Raw genomic sequence first — 25,154 nt, forward strand, 5'->3', positions numbered from 1 at the left:
TTTCCCACTCTCTTTGTATCTCTTTACCGTGAGTTGAACTTCGTGTCTTTTGGTTTTTCCTTTTATGTTGTGTGATTGAGTTTATTATTGAAAAAGGCAAAGATGACAAAGATCGAAAAGGTTGGTAGCTTTGAATCGAAAATCACCGTTTATGTGGTAGTTTGTTGGGTTCTAGCGGCCTGTGGAGGCCTGATGTTCGGCTACGACATCGGAATTTCAGGTGCAAAATGCTTGCATGTGTTAAGTCATTCACTATTCCGATTTTATTTTATTTTTATGAGCTTTCTCTTGGTAATCTAAAGCGTGCCTTCGAAGTTGATGGTATAATCCAATTCCAATCCTTGGACGTTTTTCAATTTGTCAGCATGATCCTACAATGAATAAGTCGTTCAAACCACTGGATCACAGTAGCGATTTTTAAATCATTGAAGATGTAATCCAGCAGCTTACGTTTAAATCATTGTTGTCATTGGTGTGGCAGGTGGAGTGACGGCCATGGATGACTTCCTCATCAAGTTCTTTCCGGCCGTTTATCAAAGAAAGCTTCGTGCGAAGGAAGACAACTACTGCAAGTATGACAATCAATACCTTCAGCTTTTCACATCTTCACTCTATCTTGCTGCTCTCGTTTCCAGCTTTGCTGCCTCAAAGATGTGCTCCAAATTGGGTCGAAAGCCCACGATTTTCGTGGCATCTGCCTTTTTCTTGTGTGGCAGTCTCTTGAGCGCGGCCGCTCAACGAATTTGGATGATCATCCTTGCCAGGGTTCTTCTAGGTGTTGGGGTTGGGTTTGGCAATGAGGTATGAATGTTGCACCAGTTACAACAGTTTTTATCATCATCCTTCTCCTTTTCGCATAAAATCATCAATTTTTCGCGCACTGCTGCTTTAAATTGTTCGTTACTTTCGAACCGTAAGTCGAAATTACGAACCTTTTTTTTTGTTGGATTCACATCGTCGAGATTTTCGATCATCAAATGCTAGGCATTGCTTTGAAGGTACGAAACACCAGCGTGGACTGCTAATTATAACTAATTACATCAACATCTTGAAAATTTTGTAGGCTGTTCCTCTATTTTTGTCGGAGATTGCACCAGTCCAGCATCGAGGAGCTGTAAACATTCTCTTCCAACTCTTCATTACAATAGGGATTTTGTTCGCAAATTTGGTAAACTATGGCGCGTCCAAGATTCATCCATGGGGATGGAGACTGTCTTTAGGCCTTGCATCCCTTCCGGCTGCCTTCCTATTTGTAGGCTCTGTGGTCATCATTGAAACACCGGCGAGCCTGGTCGAGCGTAATCAAGAATCTCAAGGGCTATCGACGCTTAAGAAGATAAGGGGAGTAGAAGATGTTGATGCGGAGTTTGAACAGATTAAAATGGCTTGCGAGGCAGCACGAGAGGTCAAGGATCCATTCAAGAGACTCATGAAGCGCTCTAGCATGCCCCCATTAATCATTGGCGTTATGATGCAAGTGTTTCAGCAGTTTACGGGGATCAATGCTATCATGTTTTATGCACCGGTTTTGTTTCAGACCGTCGGGTTTAAGAATGACGCATCTTTGTTGTCCTCTGTCATCACCGGACTTGTGAATGTTTTCAGCACGTTGGTCTCGATCTATGGTGTTGACAGGGTCGGGAGGAGGAAACTGCTTCTCCAAGCTTGCGTCCAGATGTTCATAAGCCAGGTGATGTATTGAATTGGCATAACCCTGCTTTTTCTTAACTTTTCCAAGTAGCCTGTTCACATATTGGTATTGACCGTGGATCATTTGCAATGCTATATGATGCAGACTGCAATTGGAGCAATCCTACTAGTTCACTTGAAAGGTTCGAACTCTCTGGACGAAGGACTAGCAGGGCTTGTGGTGGTGCTAGTGTGTTTGTTTGTTATGTCCTTTGCATGGTCATGGGGTCCTCTTGGTTGGTTGATACCCAGCGAAACTTTTCCTCTGGAGATAAGAACTTCCGGGTTTGCATGTGCAGTGAGCTCCAACATGCTCTTCACCTTCATCATTGCTCAGGCATTCTTGTCGATGATGTGCCACATGCGTGCCTTCATATTTTTCTTCTTTGCTGCTTGGATAGTGGCCATGGGGTTGTTCGTGTTATTCCTGTTGCCCGAGACAAAGAATGTGCCGATTGATGCCATGGTTGAGAGGGTGTGGAAGCAGCACCCGGTCTGGAAGAGATTCATGGATGATTATGACGGTAAAGAAGACGTAAAAAATGTTGGGATGATCATATGACGATTGCACAGAAAAATATTTTCTTTTTCGCCACAAATGTGGGACGACTCATGCAAAAGAATGTTTTTGTTCTCATGCATGGGTAGAGCCCTTTATCAATCTGAATGTAAATGATTGTACATACAATGTTGGAACCATCACTACTACAACAAAAATAATGTATTGTTTCACTATTTATGGTGTCACTTTTAAAATAATGATATCATATGACTTAAAATCCATAAAGATGAGACATCATATAGAAATTTTCAATTAGGATATGTGATATTAATTTTAAGTTTATAATGTCAAGTAAAAATAATACCATATAAAATAAATTTTTTAAAATATTATAACTTAATGGGCCCATTTTGAGAATAATATTGATAGTATATAAAAAACTCATTGTTTTCATATACCCATAATCCAAAAAAATCTCATTCCATAACCTTAACCATAATTTTCTTATACCTCTTCTCATACCCATAGTTGACACAAAAAAACTCATATTCACATAATTTTAAAATAAATGAATGATTTTTTTTAATATCCTTCATACTTAGATTAAGGGATAAACATTTTACAGTATGAAATTTTCTTTTGATCTTACAAAAAATTTCCTTTAATAAGACTTTTTGTTTGTTTTCGAAGAATATTATAGTATATTGTGATGAGGATACACAAAAGGAAAAATGAAATAGTTTCCATATCATGTTAGAGTTGGTTTGGAATGTTGGAATTAACAATAATAAATTTATTTTATTTTATTTTATTTATTACTGTAAATGAATTGTTTTTTAAAATTTAAATAGGAATTAAAATTTTGATAATCATAAAAATGATCAAATCTTATATTTCGATTTTTTTAAATTCTTTTACATGGTATTATGGTTAATATCTCATCTTGTTCTATTCATATTTTTTCTATTCTTAAATATGTTTTTTGTCTTTTGTTTTTACCTTCTTTCCTTATTGTTTTTATACACGTTGAGCAAAATTTAGATTAATTTGAGATTGATGATGAAATTTCCCTTTCAATGTTAGAAATTTTTTATAAAATCCTTTTATTACATAAATTTTTTCAATTCCTTCCATAAAACTTTTTTTTTTTAAAGAAGATGTTTTATAATTTTCTTTTGATTTTCTATGAAATTTCCTTTAATCTGTTTGTTTATTTTTTATATTTATTTTATAAGAATGTTATAGTATGTTGTGATGAAGATATTGGTTGGTCATGTTTGGAAAATAATTTTTGAGAAAATTATTCTCAATATTGTTATCTCCCGCAAAAGGATTCTAAAAATATGTTTTATTTTTGCCTTATTTTCTTATTGTTTTTATATGCAATGACCAAATTTTGGAGTAATTTGAGATTGATGATACAATTTTCCTTTCAAGGTTAGGAAATTTCTATAAAATCCTTTTATTATAAAAAAATTTTCAATTTCATCCATAAAACTCTTCCTTTTGTTCATTTTTTTTTTCTAAAAACATTTTTTGATAATTTATTGATCAAATAATATTAAAATTAAAAACATTAAAATATTGAATATCTTTCATTTGATGTTTTTAAATTTTTATTATTTTTATTTGAACATATTTTTCACATCCAATTTTTTTAATTGTTTTTATTAGAAAAAAAAGAAAAAGAAATATCAATTGGAGTTATGACTGAAAAAATCAATAATTTTTATGAAAGGTTCTTTAATTCTTTCTCATACTAATTTTTCTCTTAACATTTCTTAATAATGAATTAGGTTTTTTTGTCTTATATACACAATTTGCATGCATGTTATAATATCATGTCCTATCATATTAGTAGTTGAATACATTTTTATATTGTATTACTAAAATTTTATTTTATATAATTGAGATGAAATTTAATGGACATTGTTATTTCACAAAATGAACATTAAAAAAAAAATTGAAATTAAGAAAATCCTTCCATGAAATAAAAAAAATATAACAAGAATTAAATGTTAAAAATGATTTTTTAAAGCATAATGAATTATAAAAATATAAATTTAGAAAGTGTAGATTTTAAGTGGAAGATTTGTATTTTCTAAAATTTTAGATTTATATTTTGATTTTGTAGTTTTGATTTATTTATTTTATTTCTTGCATTGTTTTTATTTGAGTTGAAATGTGACTACTTTGTTATGAGATTCATTAAAGAGATAATTGTTGATTTTATAGTTATTGCATTAAAGGTTTCACTCATTTAATGAGTTGTACATAGTTTTATACTTCCAATTATTGTGATATTAATGTTATTCTCATTTGATGATAAAAAAACACATTTTAATTTCAAGTAGAATTTGATGAAATTAGAGGAGAATTTCCTACTTTTGTGTTATAACTAATCATGAATCTTGTTGATGTATCGCGATCATACATGGTGAGTCCCTTAATTGTTATATGAATTTTCCATTGGTATTGTATAACATTACTTATTCTTTACAAACTATTTTTATATCAAAATGGGAAAAAGAGTACTTAGATTTGTTTATTTTTTATAACATCAATTAATTTTTATTTTCAATGAGAACTCTAAAACTCATTAAATTATGGACTGTAGGTATATACTCTTGGGAGGACAATATGAAGAATAAAAAGAAAAGAAAAGAAAAAGATGCAACAAGATTTTGGGTTTTTAGATGTAACTCTTATGTCATACATTATAAAACATAAACGTTACTTTATTTGGTATTAAGAATTTTGGGTTTTTGGATGCAACTCTTGTGTCATTTTATGGTTAGCCGATTTTATGCATATGGATTGCAGGTATATATGAATGTTGGGATGCTTAACATTTCTAAATCATGTTAATATGTGTATTCACTTTTTTTTCTTTTTTTTTAGTTTTGATGGGTTTAATGTACTATCGTTTTGTGAATATTTGATATACAAATATTATTGGATGATGTAATGTATTACAGGTTAATCCATAAGCATTACAAAAATATGAGTTAAATGTGATATGATTATTATATTTATGGACAAAATCTACAAGCTAATCAACCAAAAACAACCATATCCTCCATAATCATTTACAATGATGTGACACAATAACTCAAAGGTGATGCATTTATTGTGATACCATAACTCAAAGGTGATGCATTTAATATAACACCTTATATATCTCACACAACTCTACTTTGGTGTCGCTTCCAAATATGTCACCAATTGGTACCCTTTATGGTGTCAGTGGTGACTCTATGTTGTAGCGACAATCTATGTTTATAGTGACTCATTATAAATGTCACCATATATCTTTTTCCTTGTAGTGTGTGGGATCTGACTTATGCCATTATACTTGGCCTCTTTTTGAAAAAGAAGAAAAAATAAAAACTAGTGTGCCATAACAAGATGAGATGCAAAACTTCATGTAGTTGGAATAATTTGTGGACTTGCTCATGCCATCAACTTGAGTTAAAATCTATTAACCATAACAACATCCCCTTTAGCAATAATGTATTTTGTTATGACAACTAAATGACATAAAGAACATCACTCAACTTCATCTCCTAATTTTCAATCTTTTGTTGGACATTCTAAAATAATTAAGAGAAATTGAAAAACCCTTCGACCCAAAATTAAAAATAGAAAGGAAAATAAGAAAGGAAAACCTTTTGTATTCCTAATTCCGAAGCTCTTTTAAATTAGATTTTACAAATGTTTGCATGCAAGTTTAAAGAGAAATACTAGAGTAGGAATATTAACGGAGTTGGAGAAGGAAGAAGAAAAATGTTTATGAGGGAAAGTACATGAGAGAGAAGGAAAAATGTAAATAAAGGAAAAAGTGAATGAAAACCAAAGAAAAAAAAAAGTTTGATCTAAATTACATGCCTTTTTTTTTTCTTTTCTCACAAGCTTCTTTAATTTTATCCTCCTAATTCAATCTTCAATTTTAAGGATGAGATATTTGAAATGTAAGCATTTTTAGATAGTTTTCATTTTATTTAATAGTCCTTCATACCTTCCACCATAAACTCAAGAAGGAATTTTTGTTCCTTCCTTATTTTTCCCCCCCATCTTCCTTAGTTTTTAATTCCCATGATTTGAAAGGAGCTGAGTATGTTATACGACCTGGAAAGAGCGTACATCCATATTGTTCGCTCTTAATTCCTTAGCGATCATATTAAGATTTTGTAGACCTCTAGTAATATTTTAATTACCTCACAATTATTATTCATGGAAATGTGGGAAATTAGACTAAATCTTAGGAATTTACGGGTAAAGACCCTATTGTAGACCCTTCATTTTGTCATTTTAGCACATGTAACACTACGTGCCTTCTTGTACTTCTCTCTTGACACATAATTATCATTTGGCTGCCTTTTGAGCTTATTTTAAATCTCACTTAGATTTTTTAATCATCCTTTGATATCACGTAATCATAGGGTGTCGTTATAACATAATGTCACCTGATCCACTAACACCATAGAGGGTACCAATTGATGACATATTTGGAAGCGACAACAAAGCAAATAAATGGTGACACATTCAAAAGCGACATCATATATTTTTAGTGATACTTAGTTTGATATAGAGTTGTGTGAGATATATAAGGTGTCATATTAAATGCATCACCTTTGAGTTATGGTGTCACATCATTGTAAATGATTATGGAAGATATGGTTGTTTTTGGTTAATTAGCTTGTAGATTTTTGTAATGCTTATTAATAAATAAGATCAACTTGTGTACATTTTGTCCATGAATATAATAATCATGCCACATTTAACTTATATTTTTGCAATGCTTATGGATTAACCTATAATACATTACATCATCCAATAATATTTGTATATCAAATGTTCACAAAATGATAGTACATCAAACCCACCAAAACTAAAAAAAAGAAGAAGTGAATACACATTAAAATATGATTTAGAAATGTTAAGCATTTCAACATTCATGTATACCTGCATTTCATATGCGTAAAACCTACTAACCATGAAATGACACAAGAGTTGCATCCAAAAACCCAAAATTCTCAATACTAAATAAAGTAACGTTTATGTCCTATAATGTATGGCATAAGAGTCACATCTAAAAACTCAAAATCTTGTTGCCTCTTTTTTTTTTTTTTTGTCATAATGTCCTCCTAAGAGTGTATACCTACATTTCATAGTTTAATGAGTTTTAGAGTTCTTATTGAAAATAAAAATTAATTGATGTTATAAAAAATAAACAAATCTAAGAACTATTGTTTTCTTCTTTCTTTTTCCAATTTTGATATAAAAATAGTTCGTAAAGAATAAGTAATGCTATACAATACCAATGGATAATTCATATAACAACTAAGGACTCACCATGCATGATCATGATATATCAACATGATTCATGATTTGTTATAACACAAAATAGGCAATTCTCCTCTAATTTCATCAAATTCTACTTGAAAATATATTTTTTTTATCATCAAATGAGAATAACATTAATATCATAATAATTGGAAGTATGAAACTATGTACAATTCATTAAATGAGTAAAACCTTTAATACAATAACTGTAGAATCAATAATTATCTCATTAATGAATCCCATAACAAATCAGTCACATTTGAACTCAAATAAAAACAATTCAAGAAAATAAAAAATAAATCAAAACTAGAAAATCAAAGAATAAATCTAAAATTTTAGAAAATAGTAATCTTCCAATTAAAATCTTCACTTTTTAATTTTTTTTATTATAATTCATTATACTTTTAAAAATCATTTTAACATTTAATTCTTTTTATATAGTTTTTTTATTTCATGGACGGATTTTTTTAATGTTCATTTTGTGAGATAACAATGTCCATTAAATTTCATCTCAATTGTATAAAATAAAATTTTAGTAACAAAATATAAAAATGTTTTCAACTACTAATATGCGAGGACATGATATTATAACAAGCATGAAAATTGTGTATATAAAACAAAAAAACCCAATTCATTATTAGAAAATGTTAAGAGAAAAATTAGTATGAAAAAGAATTAAAGAACCTTTTATAAAAATTATTGATTTTTCAGTCATAACTCCAATTGATATTTATTTTTTATAATTAAAATAATTAATAAAAAATTTGGATATGAAAATCAAATAAAAATAATAAAAAATTAAAAACATCAAAGAAAAAGATATTCAATATTTAAAATTTTTTACTTTTAATATTCTTTAGATCAATAAATTATCAAACATCTTTTTCGAAAAAAAAAAAAAAAAATGAAGAAAATGAAGAGTTTTATGGAAGGGATTGGAAATTTTTTTGCAATAAAAGGATTTTATGAAAATTTTCTAACCTTAAAAGGAAAATTTCATCATCAATCTCAAATTACTCCAAAGTTTGGTCAATGCATATAAAAACAATAAGAAAAGAAAGACAAAAATAAAACATTTTTTTAAAATCTTTTTGAGGGAAATGAAAATATTGAGAATAATTTTCTCAAAAATTAGTTTCAAAATATGACCAACTAATATCTTCATCACAACATACTATAATATTCTTAGAAAATAAACAAACAGTTCGATTAAAGGAAATTTCATAGAAAATCAAAAGAAAATTATAAAACATCTTCTTAAAAAAAAAAAGTTTTATGGAAGGAAAATTTATGTAATAAAAGGATTTTATAGAAATTTTCTAACCTTAAAAGGGAAATTTCATCATCAATCTCAAATTACTCTAAATTTTGCTCAATGCATATAAAAATAATAAAAAAAGGCAAAAACAAAAAAACAATAAGAATAGAAAAAATATGAATGAAACAAGATGAGATATTAACCATAATACCATGTAAAAGAATAAAAAAAATAAAAATAAAAATATAAGATTTGATCATTTTTAGAATTATAAAACTTTTCATTCCTATTTAAATTTTAAAAAACAATTCATTTACATTAATAAATAAAAAATAAAATTAATTTCTCATTGTTAATTCCAACATTCCAAACCAACTCCAACATGATATGGAAACTATTTCATTTTTTCCTTTTGTGGGAGATGGCAATATTGAGAATAATTTTCTAAAAAATTATTTTTCAAATATGACCCATACATATCCTCATCACAATATGCTATAATATTTCTAAAAAACAAACAAAAAGTCCCATTAAAGGAAATTACTTGTAAGATCAAAAGAAAATTTCATACCGTAAAATGTTTATCCCTCATTTTGAGTATGAAAGATATTAAAAAATCATCCATTTCTCTTATTTTCATTCATTTTGGGGTTTATGGACTTAACAATGAAACAGAAGATATGGTGGAATGTTAAACATAATTTTTCTTTCCTACAACTCAATAAAAAAACATTATTTATACAATCCACATTACAAATATACCAAATAAATGAATATAAATCAATTGTGCTAGTAAAGATTTTGACATTAATAAAAAAAATGACAATGATAGATCTAAAAGATTTTGGGTTGCCTGAGAGTCCACGAAAGAGAGATGAGCAATTTTGTGTTAACTATGGGTATGAGAAGAGGTAGAAGAAAAATTATGGTTAAGGTTATGGAATGAGATTTTTTTGGATTGTGGGTATATGGAAACAATGAGTTTTTTTTATATACTATCATTATTCTCAAAGTGGGCCCATTAAGTTATAATATTTTAAATTTTTTATTTTATATGGTATCACTTTTCGAAAACTGACATTATAAACTTAAAATTAATATCATCTATCCTAATTGAAATTTTTTACATGATGTGTCACCTCTATGAATTTTAAGTCATATGGTGTCATTATTTTAAAAGTGACACCATAAATTATTTTTGTAGTAGTGGAGGGGGTACAAATTTCAGAAAAAGAATCAAATTTCTTCAAGAATACACACATGGGTGATAGAGAAGACGTTAGGAAAGAGGGAGAGATTGGGCTAGGAAAAAAGACATTAGAGAGTTGTGAGAAAGAGAGAAGAAAGAAAAAAAGAAAAAGAAAAAGGAAACAAAAAGAAAATTCAAGGAGAAGGAGTTTGAAGTAGAAAAAAGAATGGTTGGTTATTTTATTAGATAGAGGAAAGGATGCAACTTACTTAAAGCCTAGTCAACACGATTTCGGAGGAGTTGTTACAAGTATGGTTGTCGTAAGTTTCTAGTTCATTTTGATTACCATGCATTCCTTCTCTTTTTTTTTTTTTTTGCTATTCTTTTGATCCCGTTTGTTATTTGGTGTGGACAGTAAGGGTCACAGGAAGGTTTCGCTAAAACTGGTTGTTTGTATGTTTTCTCTGTTTTTGGTTTTCCTTTTTCTTATTTTGATATCTTTGAACTTGATGCACAAGAATCACGCTTTTGCCCACTGTTTCTTTCACCTGTTTCTGGCCATTTGATTAAAACATAAAAAGGGACCTGATTAAGTAGTTTGTTTGCTTGCTTAGCACTTCTTGGGTTATTCTCTATTTTCTGTTTTCTGTTTTTGTTTTTCTCTAATATTTTTTACTTTATTGATTGTAAGATGTGTAGGATTTTGGTTGTAGAGGAAAAATTTCTTGAAGTAAAATAAGGGGACTTAAAATTAAAGCATCAACCCATCCAACCTAATATTTTCCACACTCCTTAATTAAATCGCCAACAACCTATTTAAAGAAAAACTACTTTGTAACTTTTATTTTGCCACATAAAGATCTTCAAAATCCCCTCTGGTCCCAACTCACAACTTTCGTGTCAGCATTACCTGTCTAATTTATCCAGAGAGTCTTTTAACAATTTTAGGAAAATCTCAAATTAGTGAAATGCTTGACTATAAAATTCACACTTCTGGATTTGTAATCTCGCTCATTCAATTTTCCCACTCTCTTTGTATCTCTTTACCGTGAGTTGAACTTCGTGTCTTTTGGTTTTTCCTTTTATGTTGTGTGATTGAGTTTATTATTGAAAAAGGCAAAGATGACAAAGATCGAAAAGGTTGGTAGCTTTGAATCGAAAATCACCGTTTATGTGGTACTTTGTTGGGTTCTAGCGGCCTGTGGAGGCCTGATGTTCGGCTACGACATCGGAATTTCAGGTGCAAAATGCTTGCATGTGTTAAGTCATTCACTATTCCGATTTTATTTTATTTTTATGAGCTTTCTCTTGGTAATCTAAAGCGTGCCTTCGAAGTTGATGGTATAATCCAATTCCAATCCTTGGACGTTTTTCAATTTGTCAGCATGATCCTACAATGAATAAGTCGTTCAAACCACTGGATCACAGTAGCGATTTTTAAATCATTGAAGATGTAATCCAGCAGCTTACGTTTAAATCATTGTTGTCATTGGTGTGGCAGGTGGAGTGACGGCCATGGATGACTTCCTCATCAAGTTCTTTCCGGCCGTTTATCAAAGAAAGCTTCGTGCGAAGGAAGACAACTACTGCAAGTATGACAATCAATACCTTCAGCTTTTCACATCTTCACTCTATCTTGCTGCTCTCGTTTCCAGCTTTGCTGCCTCAAAGATGTGCTCCAAATTGGGTCGAAAGCCCACGATTTTCGTGGCATCTGCCTTTTTCTTGTGTGGCAGTCTCTTGAGCGCGGCCGCTCAACGAATTTGGATGATCATCCTTGCCAGGGTTCTTCTAGGTGTTGGGGTGGGCTTTGGCAATGAGGTATTAATGTTGCACCAGTTACAACAGTTTTTATCATCATCCTTCTCCTTTTCGCATTAAAATCATCAATTTTTCGCGCACTGCTGCTTTAAATTGTCGTAACTTTCGGATCATAAATCGAAATTACGAACTGTTTTTTTGTTGGATTCACATCGTCGAGATTTTCGATCATCAAATGCTAGGCATTGCTTTGAAGGTATGAAACACCAACGTGGACCGCTAATTATAACTAATTACATCAACATCTTGAAAATTTTATAGGCTGTTCCTCTATTTTTGTCGGAGATTGCACCAGTCCAGCATCGAGGAGCTGTAAACATTCTCTTCCAACTCTTCATTACAATAGGGATTTTGTTCGCAAATTTGGTAAACTATGGCGCGTCCAAGATTCATCCATGGGGATGGAGACTGTCTTTAGGCCTTGCATCCCTTCCGGCTGCCTTCCTATTTGTAGGCTCTGTAGTCATCATTGAAACACCGGCGAGCCTGGTCGAGCGTAATCAAGAATCTCAAGGGCTATCGACGCTTAAGAAGATAAGGGGAGTAGAAGATGTTGATGCGGAGTTTGAACAGATTAAAATGGCTTGCGAGGCAGCACGAGAGGTCAAGGATCCATTCAAGAGACTCATGAAGCGCTCTAGCATGCCCCCATTAATCATTGGCGTTATGATGCAAGTGTTTCAGCAGTTTACGGGGATCAATGCTATCATGTTTTATGCACCGGTTTTGTTTCAGACCGTCGGGTTTAAGAATGACGCATCTTTGTTGTCCTCTGTCATCACCGGACTTGTGAATGTTTTCAGCACGTTGGTCTCGATCTATGGTGTTGACAGGGTCGGGAGGAGGAAACTGCTTCTCCAAGCTTGCGTCCAGATGTTCATAAGCCAGGTGATGTATTGAATTGACATAACCCTGCTTTTTCTTAACTTTTCCAAGTAGCCTGTTCACATATTGGTATTGACCGTGGATCATTTGCAATGCTATATGATGCAGACTGCAATTGGAGCAATCCTACTAGTTCACTTGAAAGGTTCGAACTCTCTGGACGAAGGACTAGCAGGGCTTGTGGTGGTGCTAGTGTGTTTGTTTGTTATGTCCTTTGCATGGTCATGGGGTCCTCTTGGTTGGTTGATACCCAGCGAAACTTTTCCTCTGGAGATAAGAACTTCCGGGTTTGCATGTGCAGTGAGCTCCAACATGCTCTTCACCTTCATCATTGCTCAGGCATTCTTGTCGATGATGTGCCACATGCGTGCCTTCATATTTTTCTTCTTTGCTGCTTGGATAGTGGCCATGGGGTTGTTCGTGTTATTCCTGTTGCCCGAGACAAAGAATGTGCCGATTGATGCCATGGTTGAGAGGGTGTGGAAGCAGCACCCGGTCTGGAAGAGATTCATGGATGATTATGATGGTAAAGAAGGCGTAAAAAATGTTGGGATGATCATCTGATGATGGGATCTGACTTGTACGTGCCACTATATTTGGCCTCGTTTTGAAGAAGAAAAGATAAAAACTTGTGTGCCGTAACAAGAGGAGATGCAAATCTTCATGCACTTGGAATAATTTGTGGAGTTGCTCAAGCCATCGGCTTGAGTTAAAATCCATTAACCATAACAGCATCCCTCTTAGCAATAATGTGTTTTGTTATGACGACTTAATGACATGAAGAACATTACTCAACTTCACCTCCTAATTTTCAATCTTCTATTGGACATTCTAATATAATCAAGAGAAATTGAAAAATAATGTCAAACCCTTTGGCCCAAAATTAAAAATAGAAAGGAAAACAAAAAGGCAAAACTTTTTGTGTTCCTAATTCCGAAGCGCCTTTAAATTATATTTTACAAATGTTTGCATGAAAGAAAAATACTAGAATAGGAATATTAAAGAAGTTGGAGAAGGAAGAAGAAAAATGTTGCTGAGGGAAAGTACAAGAGAAAGAAGAGAGAGAAAGAAGGGTGGAAGTAAAGGAAAAAGTGAATCAAATCCAAAAAAGAAAAAGTGTGATCTAAATAAATGTTTTTTTGTTTTTTCTCACAAGCTTCTTTAATTTTTCTGCCCTAATTCCGTCTTCTATTTCGAGAACAAGATATTTGAAATGTAAGCATTTTTAGATAGTAATATTTTGATTACTTCACAATTATTCTTCATGAAAATGTGGGAAATTATATTAAATCTTAGGAATTTATGGGTAAAAACCCTACTGTAGACCCTCCATTTTGTTATTTATCATATGTGACATTAGGTGCCTTCCTATACTTTTCTCTTGACACGTAATTATCCTATGGCTGCCTTTTGAGCTTAGTTTAGATCTCACTTAGATTTTTTTAGTATAGGTTTTTACTTTTATTACAATCCATTGAGCTTGTTTAACATCCTAAATTCATCGGAATGCAAAACGTGATATTTATTTTTATGTTTGTTTTATCTATTTATTTATTTATTTATTATTATTATTATTATTATTATTATTATTTACTTATTTATTTATTTAGTTTTTATTATTTGTTTCATAATTTTGATGTTTAGTTTTAATTTGCATTATACCTACTTTCGACCTTATTTTATTTTGCATGGGACTTGAGTACTATATATATTGGAAATCGGGGACTACCACTTTGGAGAAAAACGTCCTTGGCTAGCTACTAGTATGACACAAATCGAAGTGCAATATTGTCGATATTAGAGAAACGCCTCGGCTAGGCCCCACTTATTGCACGGCCATGCATGGCCACTTGAGTGCATGTTGTCCCCTTTAAATATGTACAGTCAACTAAGCATGATGCATGCATAATTTGAAAAGGTGTCGAAACAGAAAACAAGAGTAATGATTGGAAAAGAGGAGAGACTGGGGAGTTTCAAAGGATTGCTTCATGGGAAAAGATGGAAGTTTGGAAAAACCATAGGGAAGGGCTATTTTTAGAGAGGCAGCAACTTTTGTGAAAGAAAGATGTTGAGATTGGGAGAAGTCAATGGGGGAGTAGTAGAAGGGGTTTTTCTTGGAAAGTGTAAGAATAGAAAATGAAGGATGAGATTTCTGGATGAAGGCACCAACATACACCATTGAAAATAATAAAAAAAGGCACTCACCAAGATTGGGAAGGGGGAGAATTAGATTTCTTCAAGAACACACACACATGGGTGATAGAGAAGATGTTAAGATTTGGGCTAGGAAAAATGGCATTAGAGAGTTGTGAGAAAGAGAGAAGAAAGAAAAAAAAAAAGGAAATAGAAAGAAAAATCAAGGAGAGGGCGCTTGAAGGAGAAAAAAGAAGGGTTAGTTATTTTATCAGATAGAGGAAGGGATGCAACTTACTTAAAGCCTAGTCAACACGATTTCAGAGGAGTTGTTACAAGTATGGTTGTCCTAAGTTTCTAGTTCATTTTGATTACCATGCATTCCTTTTTTTTTTGCTGATCTTCTGATGTCGTTTGTTATTTGGTGTGGACATTAAGAGTCACAGGAAGGTTTCGCTAAAATTGGTTGTTTGCATGTTTGCTCTGTTTTTGATTTTCCTTTTTCTTATTTTGATATCTTTGAACTTGATGCACAAGAATCACGCTTCTGCCCACTGTTTCTTTCACTTGTTTATGACCATTTGATTAAAACATAAAAAGGGACCTCATTCAGTAGTTTGTTTGCTTGCTTAGCCCTTCTTGGATTATACTTTGTTTTCTGTTTTTGTTTTTCTCTCTCTGTTCGTGGAGGCCATGGGGTCAGAATTTAAAATCCATTAGGGGGATCACGTTATTACATGGAGTTCGAGGAGACTTAGGGATGCTGGAGAATTTGAGATGGGAGAGGACATCTTTTGGTGAGCATTTTTTTGGAGACGAATAACATTGAGACTTTAGGGAAAAAGGGCTACCAAATAATGAAAGACACGACTTGAGGACTTTGGAGATTAAGATGGCTCTCTAGATGATGGCATGGAAGGAAGAAATGGAGGATCTTAAGGTTTTGACTTATGGCTACATGGAAGTACTTGAAAAGAGCATCAGATTATTGTTAGAAACTTCCAGCGCACACCATTAGTAGCCAATTTTTCCACTTAGTGGAGAGCTTAATGAAGAAGAAAACTCATGGTTGAATTGCAGGTTGTTAATGGGGCTTGAAAGGTTTAATTTAAATGCAAGCTTGTGGCCATGGAGATGAGATGAATTTGTGGCATTAACAATTCAAATACGGTGGTTGCATCATATGGAGGATATATGATTGAATAAAGTGAATGCAATATGGAACTTTTGTGGCTGAAAATTTATGGAGAATGGAGCTTAAAGATTGCTGAATTTTATTGGCTACAAGTAAGGAATTTCATGATGGAGGCATGGCTATGGATGGAGAAAATAATTTTTTTTTATTCACTGAAAGTGGAGTTCGATTCTTCCAATTGTGCTTGCTGAATTATTTTATCGTTGTTAGTGGATTCTTGGAGGCAGAATTTTAGTGGAAAATTAAGGGGAAATTGTGGCTCCATAAATGAAGATTTTTATGGCTGAAAATTAAGGAAGTTGTGGTTGCATAATGGAGAATTCTTGTAATTGTTTAAAGTGGATACAATATGGGAAGTTTAATGGATGAAAGTGACTGCCATCCATGGAAGAAAATATAGTGATATATTAGCGATATATCGCCGAAATTTCGTGTATCGGAGGGTATGGAAACGATATTTGGTGGAGAAATATCATTCTGGCGAAATTTCAGGAGAAATCGCCAAAAATCAGCGATATTTCCTGATATATTGGCGATATGGTGATAAATCATCGATTTTTCACAATATATTGGATGGTTAACGCGCTACAGTGCTCCCGCTGCAGTAAGCTATAGTGCTCCCTCCAAAACCCCAAACAAAAGGTTTGGGGTTCAACCTATCTTACCATCAGGGCAAGTTTGGCCCTTATTAAATATAATGCACTAAAAATATATATATTCAAAGTCATTATATAAAGAAAATTTTAAAAGAAAATTTTAGAGAGAAAATTAATTATAATTATTTTATAATTAAATACCAAAATTTCTTTTAATTGATTACCAAAAATATAAAAATTATCATAATAATTTTCTTCATAGAGTTTTAAATATCATTAATAAATTAATTAAATATTAAAAAAATTATACATATATCATAATTTATTTTATATCATTTAATATAATTGAATTAAATGGATCATAATTTTAATATTAATATATATTTTAAAATTAGACATAATATAATCAAACATCATAATATTATTATGAAATAATATTTGATATAATTTAATAATAAATGTACGCTTATAAAATTCATATTTTTATCGATGCATACGATATTATTATCAAATATAATAAATCATATTATACTTATATCAGATTCTTTAATAAAACAATTTTAAAATATCTATTATATTTCTAATTACATTTTTATGAAGTTTTTCTTATACTTTTATAAATTTTGATCAGTTTTACGTTTATCGATATTTTTTTTTCAAAATATTCACCGATATATCCGATATATCCATAAAATCAAATTACCGATATATCCGTAATTTCCAATGTTTTATCCTTGCCACCATCCAATGGTTCTCTGGTGGCTGAATTTTTTATTGCAAAATCAATGGAAATGCAGCCATGAATTGAGACTACAAGTGGATTATGGCTGCATGCATGCGTCCATGATTCCATGGGTAAAAATTCAGTTTGGTTCAAGTGGAATTGTGGTCGCATGTGTGGGTGATTCCATGGCTGAAAGTTATTTATAATTCAAGAGGAAAAGTGGTTGCATATGTGTGTAATCTAGTTGTTGAAATTTAAAGTGAGTTAATCAATGCACATGGCTTGAGTTTGGCAACGTGAAGACGACATCAATTTCAAAAAAAAATTGAGGTGAGTTTCAAAAGTCGTTAATTTTTAATTTTAGTTTTTAGATTCATCCTATTTGACTTATGTGTGGTTTTAGGATTTTATTTGATTCCATGTCATTATCATTGATTCCATGTCTTTTTGTCCATATCTTGAGTTTGTTAACTTTGATTTTTAATTGGTCCAATTTTAGATCATATTTTTTTTCATAGTTTACTAGTTTGAGTGAACTCGTGCTATTATATTCATTTTTTTTAAGCTTATTAATTTTAGTTTTGATTCATCATGTTTAGTCAGTTTTTATTTATTTATTTATTTAATTTTTTTTATTAGTGTTTTTAACCTCATGTCATTATTTTGATGTTCTAAGTTCATCTAGTTTTGGATCCATTGTATTTGGTTTGCATGTTTTCTAGAATTTTAATTGATTAGTTTTAGATGATCTCGAGTTATAACTTTCATGTTCTAGGTTTGTTAACTTTAATTCGCTATTTATCATATTTCAGTTTACAGCTTTTTGGGTTTTGGTAAATTAATCTAATAGATTCCATGATACTAAGTTTATGTGTTGAGCTCATTAATTTTTTATTAGATCTTATCTTAATTTACTTGCTTTTGGAATTTTGGTTAGTATTTTGATTGATCCCTTGATATTTAATTTGTAGTTTGAATTAAAAAAATAATAATAATAGTTTTGAATCGAATCTTATTTATTTGTTTTAAAATTTTTTGATTCAATAATTCAAATAGAATATTTGTTTGAGTTGTAATCATTTTAAAATTATCTAATTGGTTTTTTTGGATTGAGTAAAAATTCTTTTTTTTCTTTTTGTAAAAATGAATTTCCTTCCATCACCAATAAGGCTCCTTGATTCCAAATGAAAGGTAGCAAAAAAGGTGATCCAAGTTTATTTTCTCTTGTTCTCAAAACTCTTTGAAGTTATAAATAAAAAAATGTCTATTTTGTATCAATGTTTTGGAATTATTGATTCACATGGTTCATTTTGCTTTCCTAAAATCATTTTTCAAAGGAATTCAGATCATTTAAAAACTTTTAAAGAAATCCATTCTAGGTTTTTAGGGCAAAAATCTCACTTTCTTTTAAAAATATGCAACTCAGTTTTATCCAAGTTGCACTATTTTTTCTTGGTTTTCCAAAAACTTTTTTTTTTCTTCTTAACATATGTTTGAACTTGTGCTCCCAAGATAATGAGAATACCCAAGTTAAACTTATGGATATTGAATGGAAATTTGATGGAACCCCAACATAAAAAAATCTTTTCAAAACTCATCTTTGTTGCCACTTTTGCTAGTTGTTGTAATCGTAACCATTAATTTTTTCTAGAAATTATATATAAGATGTATGTGATAATTGATGATTCTATGTACTCTGATAATTTTTGCTATGCTATTTGGACACCAAACATGCTAGGATTTATTTCTTTTATTATTTATTACTATAATTTTTATCTAACCCCCCATGTCTTATGGAAGCGCATTGTATGTTATTCAGGTACGCTTCTTCCCTTCACATCTTAATTCCATAAATTATGTTTTGCGTTATGTATGATCATTATGTATTACTTTGAATGTAATTGTCAACATGTTTAGAATATCTTTTTATTTTTATTTTTTATTGCTTGTTTCACTTGCCATTTATGATTAAAGAGACTAGGGTAAAATACAAGTTCCGTGTCTTATTTTTTTTAACTAACCATTTATGTCTTGTGATAGGGCTTAAGTTACGGTTCAGGTACTCATACTATCATTTCTTTATGATTGTGCTTTGAATTCTTGTTTGACATGATAGTAATAGTAGAATTTTGAAATCATCTTAGCCCATCTAAATATCTATGATCAACTTACTAATTGCCTGATTTCCCTAAACTAAGTTAGTAGAGACCTTCTTAGGGCTTACAAAGGTGCTACCTCTTTAAAGGTACCTTCCTAATAGGTAACCTAATCCTTAGACCAAGACGTGGGTTTTTTGTAGACAAGTTTTCCAAAAATCAAGGGTCATTTTAGGGGTTTTTTTCTTACTTGATTTCCTTTTTAAAAATAAATAAAAGTAAGTGGCGACTTCAAGTTTTAACAAAAATAAAATTTTTAACCTTAATCATAAGCAGGTCTCATCAATCTAGTGGAGATGCTCATAGAAAATGCTGCTCCACAATTACACTGGCACGGATTTTGAAGAAGAGTTGAAGGCACATACATAGTTTGGAAATGAAAATTGATTATTGGAAGATGAATATAGTGGATAAAAAGGAGTCAATGGTCCTCATTTTCTTGAAAAGCCTTTTCAATAATTTCAATTATGGTTTTTACGAGTGGGAAATTAGAACTAATCTTAGAAATTGCAAGTAATGTCATTGAATGGTTTTGTAGAAGATGTGAAGGTAAATGGTATTAGGTAAGGTTGATGTTAATTTATGAAATATGGGTATATATTTTGGTTTGAAAGAAATGTGGATAAACATTTGAGACAGTTATAAATCAGTTATTGCCTAACATAAAAATCTAAGTGACCAAAAACAAGAGATTTGGAGTTTTGAATGTCTAAATTTAGAAAGGATGTTTCTCTAATTTTTTTTTTTACTTTATTGATTGAAAGATGTGTAGGATTTTGGTCGTAGAGGGGAAATTTCTTGAAGTAAAGTAAGGGGACTTAAAATTAAAGCATCGACCCATCCAACCTAATATTTTCCACACTCAATTAAATCGCCAACAACCTATTTAAAGAAAAACTACTTTGTAACTTTTATTTTGCCACATAAAGATCTTCAAAATCCCCTCTGGTCCCAACTCACAACTTTCGTGTCAGCATTACCTGTCTAATTTATCCAGAGAGTCTTTTAACAATTTTAGCAAAATCTCAAATTAGTGAAATGCTTGACTATAAAATTCACACTTCTGGATTTGTAATCTCGCTCATTCAATTTTCCCACTCTCTTTGTATCTCTTTACCGTGAGTTGAACTTCGTGTCTTTTGGTTTTTCCTTTTATGTGGTGTGATTGATTTTATTATTGAAAAAGGCAAAGATGACAAAGATCGAAAAGGTTGGTAGCTTTGAATCGAAAATCACCGTTTATGTGGTAGTTTGTTGGGTTCTAGCGGCCTGTGGAGGCCTGATGTTCGGCTACGACATCGGAATTTCAGGTGCAAAATGCTTGCATGTGTTAAGTCATTCATTCATTATTCCGATTTTATTTTATTTTTATGAGCTTTCTCTTGGTAATCTAAAGCGTGCCTTTGAAGATGATGGTATAATTCAATTCCAATCCTTGGATGTTTTTCAATTTGTCAGCATGATCCTATAATGAATTAGTAGTTCAAACCACTGGATGACAGTAGCGATTTTTAAAGCATTGAAGATGTAATCCAGCAGCTTACGTTTAAATCATTGTTGTCATGGGTGTGGCAGGTGGAGTGACGGCCATGGATGACTTCCTCATCAAGTTCTTTCCGGCCGTTTATCAAAGAAAGCTTCGTGCGAAGGAAGACAACTACTGCAAGTATGACAATCAATACCTTCAGCTTTTCACATCTTCACTCTATCTTGCTGCTCTCGTTTCCAGCTTTGCTGCCTCAAAGATGTGCTCCAAATTGGGTCGAAAGCCCACGATTTTCGTGGCATCTGCCTTTTTCTTGTGTGGCAGTCTCTTGAGCGCGGCCGCTCAACGAATTTGGATGATCATCCTTGCCAGGGTTCTTCTAGGTGTTGGGGTGGGCTTTGGCAATGAGGTATTAATGTTGCACCAGTTACAACAGTTTTTATCATCATCCTTCTCCTTTTCGCATTAAAATCATCAATTTTTCGCGCACTACTGCTTTAAATTGTCGTAACTTTCGAATCATAAATCGAAATTACGAACCGTTTTTTTGTTGGATTCACATCGTCGAGATTTTCGATCATCAAATGCTAGGCATTGCTTTGAAGGTATGAAACACCAGCATGGACTGCTAATTATAACTAATTACATCAACATCTTGAAAATTTTGTAGGCTGTTCCTCTATTTTTGTCGGAGATTGCACCAGTCCAGCATCGAGGAGCTGTAAACATTCTCTTCCAACTCTTCATTACAATAGGGATTTTGTTCGCAAATTTGGTAAACTATGGCGCGTCCAAGATTCATCCATGGGGATGGAGACTGTCTTTAGGCCTTGCATCCCTTCCGGCTGCCTTCCTATTTGTAGGCTCTGTGGTCATCATTGAAACACCGGCGAGCCTGGTCGAGCGTAATCAAGAATCTCAAGGGCTATCGACGCTTAAGAAGATAAGGGGAGTAGAAGATGTTGATGCGGAGTTTGAACAGATTAAAATGGCTTGCGAGGCAGCACGAGAGGTCAAGGATCCATTCAAGACACTCATGAAGCGCTCTAGCATGCCCCCACTAATCATTGGCGTTATGATGCAAGTGTTTCAGCAGTTTACGGGGATCAATGCTATCATGTTTTATGCACCGGTTTTGTTTCAAACCGTCGGGTTTAAGAATGACGCATCTTTGTTGTCCTCTGTCATCACCGGACTTGTGAATGTTTTCAGCACGTTGGTCTCGATCTATGGTGTTGACAGGGTCGGGAGGAGGAAACTGCTTCTCCAAGCTTGCGTCCAGATGTTCATAAGCCAGGTGATGTATTGAATTGGCATAACCCTGCTTTTTCTTAAGTTTTCCAAGTAGCCTGTTCACATATTGGTATTGACCGTGGATCATTTGCAATGCTATATGTTGCAGACTGCAATTGGAGCAATCCTACTAGTTCATTTGAAAGGTTCGAACTCTCTGGACGAAGGACTAGCAGGGCTTGTGGTGGTGCTAGTGTGTTTGTTTGTTATGTCCTTTGCATGGTCATGGGGTCCTCTTGGTTGGTTGATACCCAGCGAAACTTTTCCTCTGGAGATAAGAACTTCCGGGTTTGCATGTGCAGTGAGCTCCAACATGCTCTTCACCTTCATCATTGCTCAGGCATTCTTGTCGATGATGTGCCACATGCGTGCCTTCATATTTTTCTTCTTTGCTGCTTGGATAGTGGTCATGGGGTTGTTCGTGTTATTCCTGTTGCCCGAGACAAAGAATGTGCCGATTGATGCCATGGTTGAGAGGGTGTGGAAGCAGCACCCGGTCTGGAAGAGATTCATGGATGATTATGATGGTAAAGAAGGCGTAAAAAATGTTGGGATGATCATATGACGATTGCATAGAAAAATATTTCCTTTTTGGCCACAAATGTGGGACGACTACTCCGAAAGATTGTTTTTGTTCTCATGCATGGGTAGAGCCCTTTATCAATCTGAATGTAAATGATTGTATATACAGTGTTGGAAGCATCAATACTACAAAAATAATGTAATGTGTCACTTTTTATGATGTCACTTTTAAAATAATGATATCATATGGCTTAAAATCCATAAAGGTGAGACATCATATAAAATTTTTTAATTAGGATACATGATATTAATTTTAAGTTTATAGTGTTAGTTTTCGAAAAGTGATACCATATATAATAAAAAATTTAAAATATTATACCTTAATGGGTCCACTTTGAGAATAATGATATTATATAAAAAACTTATTGTTTCCATATACCCACAATCCAAAAAAATTTCGTTCTATAGCCTTAACCATAATTTTCTTTTACCTCTTCTCATACTCATAGTTAACACAAAATTGTCCTTCTCTATTTCGTGGACTCTTAGGTAATCTAAAATCTCTTAAATCTATCATTTTCATTTTATTTTATTTTATTAATTTCAAAATCTTTATTAGCACAATTGATTTATATTCATTTATTTGGTATATCTGTAATGTGGATTGTATAAATAATGTTTTTTTTTATTGTGTTGTAGGAAAGTAAAAATTAGGTTTAACATTCCATCATATCTTTTGTTTCATAGTTAAACCCATAAACCTCAAAATGAATGAAAATAAAATAAATGAATGATTTTTTTAATATCCTTTATACTTAGAATAAGAGATAAACATTTTATCGTATGAAATTTTCTTTTGATCTTATAAGAAATTTCCTTTAATGAGACTTTTTGTTTGTTTTCTAGAAATAGTATAGTATATTGTGATGAGGATATGTATCAGTGATATTTTAAAAATAATTTTTTAGAAAATTATTCTCGATATTGTCATCTCTCACAAAAGGAAAAATAAAATAGTTTCCATATCATGTTAGAGTTGGTTTGAAATGTTGGAATTAACAATGATAAATTAATTTTATTTATTTATTTATTAATGTAAATGAATTGTTTTTTAAAGTTTATATAGGAATGAAAAATTTTATAATCATAAAAATGATGAAATCTTATATTTTGATTTTTTTTAATTCTTTTACATGGTATTATGGTTAATATCTTATCTTGTTCTATTAATATTTTTTCTATTCTTAAATATGTTTTTTGTTTTTTGTTTTTACCTTCTTTCCTTATTGTTTTTATACACGTTGACCAAAATTTAGAGTAATTTGAGATTAATGATAAAATTTCCCTTTCAAGGTTATAAAATTTTTATAAAATCCTTTTATTACATAAATTTTTTCAATTCCTTCCATAAAACTCTTCATTTTTTTTTCTTTTTAAGAAGATGTTTTATAAATTTCTTTGGATTTTCTATGCAATTTCCTTTAATCAAACTGTTTGTTTATTTGCTATGTTTATTTTCTAATAATGTTATAGTATGTTGTGATGAAGATATTGGTTGGTCATATTTGGAAAATAATTTTGAGAAAATTATTCTCAATATTGTTATCTTCCGCAAAAGGATTCTAAAAATATATTTTATTTTTACCTTTTTTTCTTATTGTTTTTATATGCATTGACCAAATTTTGGAGTAATTATAGATTGATGATAAAATTTTCCTTAAAAAATGTTAAGAGAAAAATTAGTATGAAAAAGAATTAAAGAACATTTAAAAAAATTATTGATTTTTCAGTCATAACTCTAATTGATATTTAATTTTTCTAATTAAAATAATTAATAAAAAATTTGGATATGAAAATATGTTCAAATAAAAATAATAAAAAATTAAAAACATCAAAGGAAAAGATATTCAATATTTTAATTTTTTTAATTGTATTATTCTTTAGATTAATAAATTATCAAACATCTTTTTCAAAAAAACAAAAAAGATAAATGAAGAAAAGGAAGAGTTTTATGGAAGGGATTGGAATTTTTTTTTGTAATAAACGAATTTTATGAAAATTTCCTAACCTTGAAAGGAAAATTTTATCATCAATCTCAAATTACTCCAAAGTTTGATCAATGCATATAAAAACAATAAGAAAAGAAGACAAAAATAAAACGTATTTTTAGAATCCTTTTGAGGGAGATGACAATATTGAGAATAATTTTCTCAAAAATTATTTTCCAAATATGACCAACCATATCTTCATCACAACATACTATAATATTCTTAGAAAATAAACAAATAGTTTGATTAAAGGAAATTTCATAGAAAATCAAAAGAAAATTATAAAACATCTTCTTCTTCTTAAAAAAAAA

At 31.4% G+C, this 25,154-nt stretch overlaps 3 protein-coding genes across 3 annotated transcripts; all 3 read left to right on the forward strand.

Moving 5' to 3' along the window:
* Positions 1-102: 102 nt before the first annotated feature.
* Positions 103-2,275, forward strand: HT15 (putative hexose transporter). The gene is made up of 4 exons (XM_002268094.4): positions 103-220; positions 482-801; positions 1,064-1,690; positions 1,796-2,275. The coding sequence occupies exons 1-4, from the start codon at positions 103-105 to the stop codon at positions 2,249-2,251; spliced, it is 1,521 nt and encodes a 506-aa protein (XP_002268130.1). The 3' UTR covers positions 2,252-2,275.
* An 8,831-nt stretch (positions 2,276-11,106) lies between these two features.
* Positions 11,107-13,463, forward strand: HT16 (putative hexose transporter). The gene is made up of 4 exons (XM_002268141.5): positions 11,107-11,224; positions 11,486-11,805; positions 12,067-12,693; positions 12,799-13,463. Exons 1-4 carry the CDS (start codon positions 11,107-11,109, stop codon positions 13,252-13,254), a joined length of 1,521 nt encoding a protein of 506 aa, XP_002268177.1. The 3' UTR covers positions 13,255-13,463.
* A 7,211-nt stretch (positions 13,464-20,674) lies between these two features.
* HT17 (putative hexose transporter) lies at positions 20,675-22,944 on the forward strand. Its single transcript, XM_059742101.1, has 4 exons — positions 20,675-20,804; positions 21,070-21,389; positions 21,651-22,277; positions 22,383-22,944. The coding sequence occupies exons 1-4, from the start codon at positions 20,687-20,689 to the stop codon at positions 22,836-22,838; spliced, it is 1,521 nt and encodes a 506-aa protein (XP_059598084.1). The 5' UTR covers positions 20,675-20,686; the 3' UTR covers positions 22,839-22,944.
* The last annotated feature ends 2,210 nt before the right edge of the window (positions 22,945-25,154 follow it).

This window comes from Vitis vinifera, chromosome 13 (genome assembly GCF_030704535.1).
Source record: "Vitis vinifera cultivar Pinot Noir 40024 chromosome 13, ASM3070453v1".
Lineage (NCBI taxonomy): Eukaryota > Viridiplantae > Streptophyta > Magnoliopsida > Vitales > Vitaceae > Vitis > Vitis vinifera.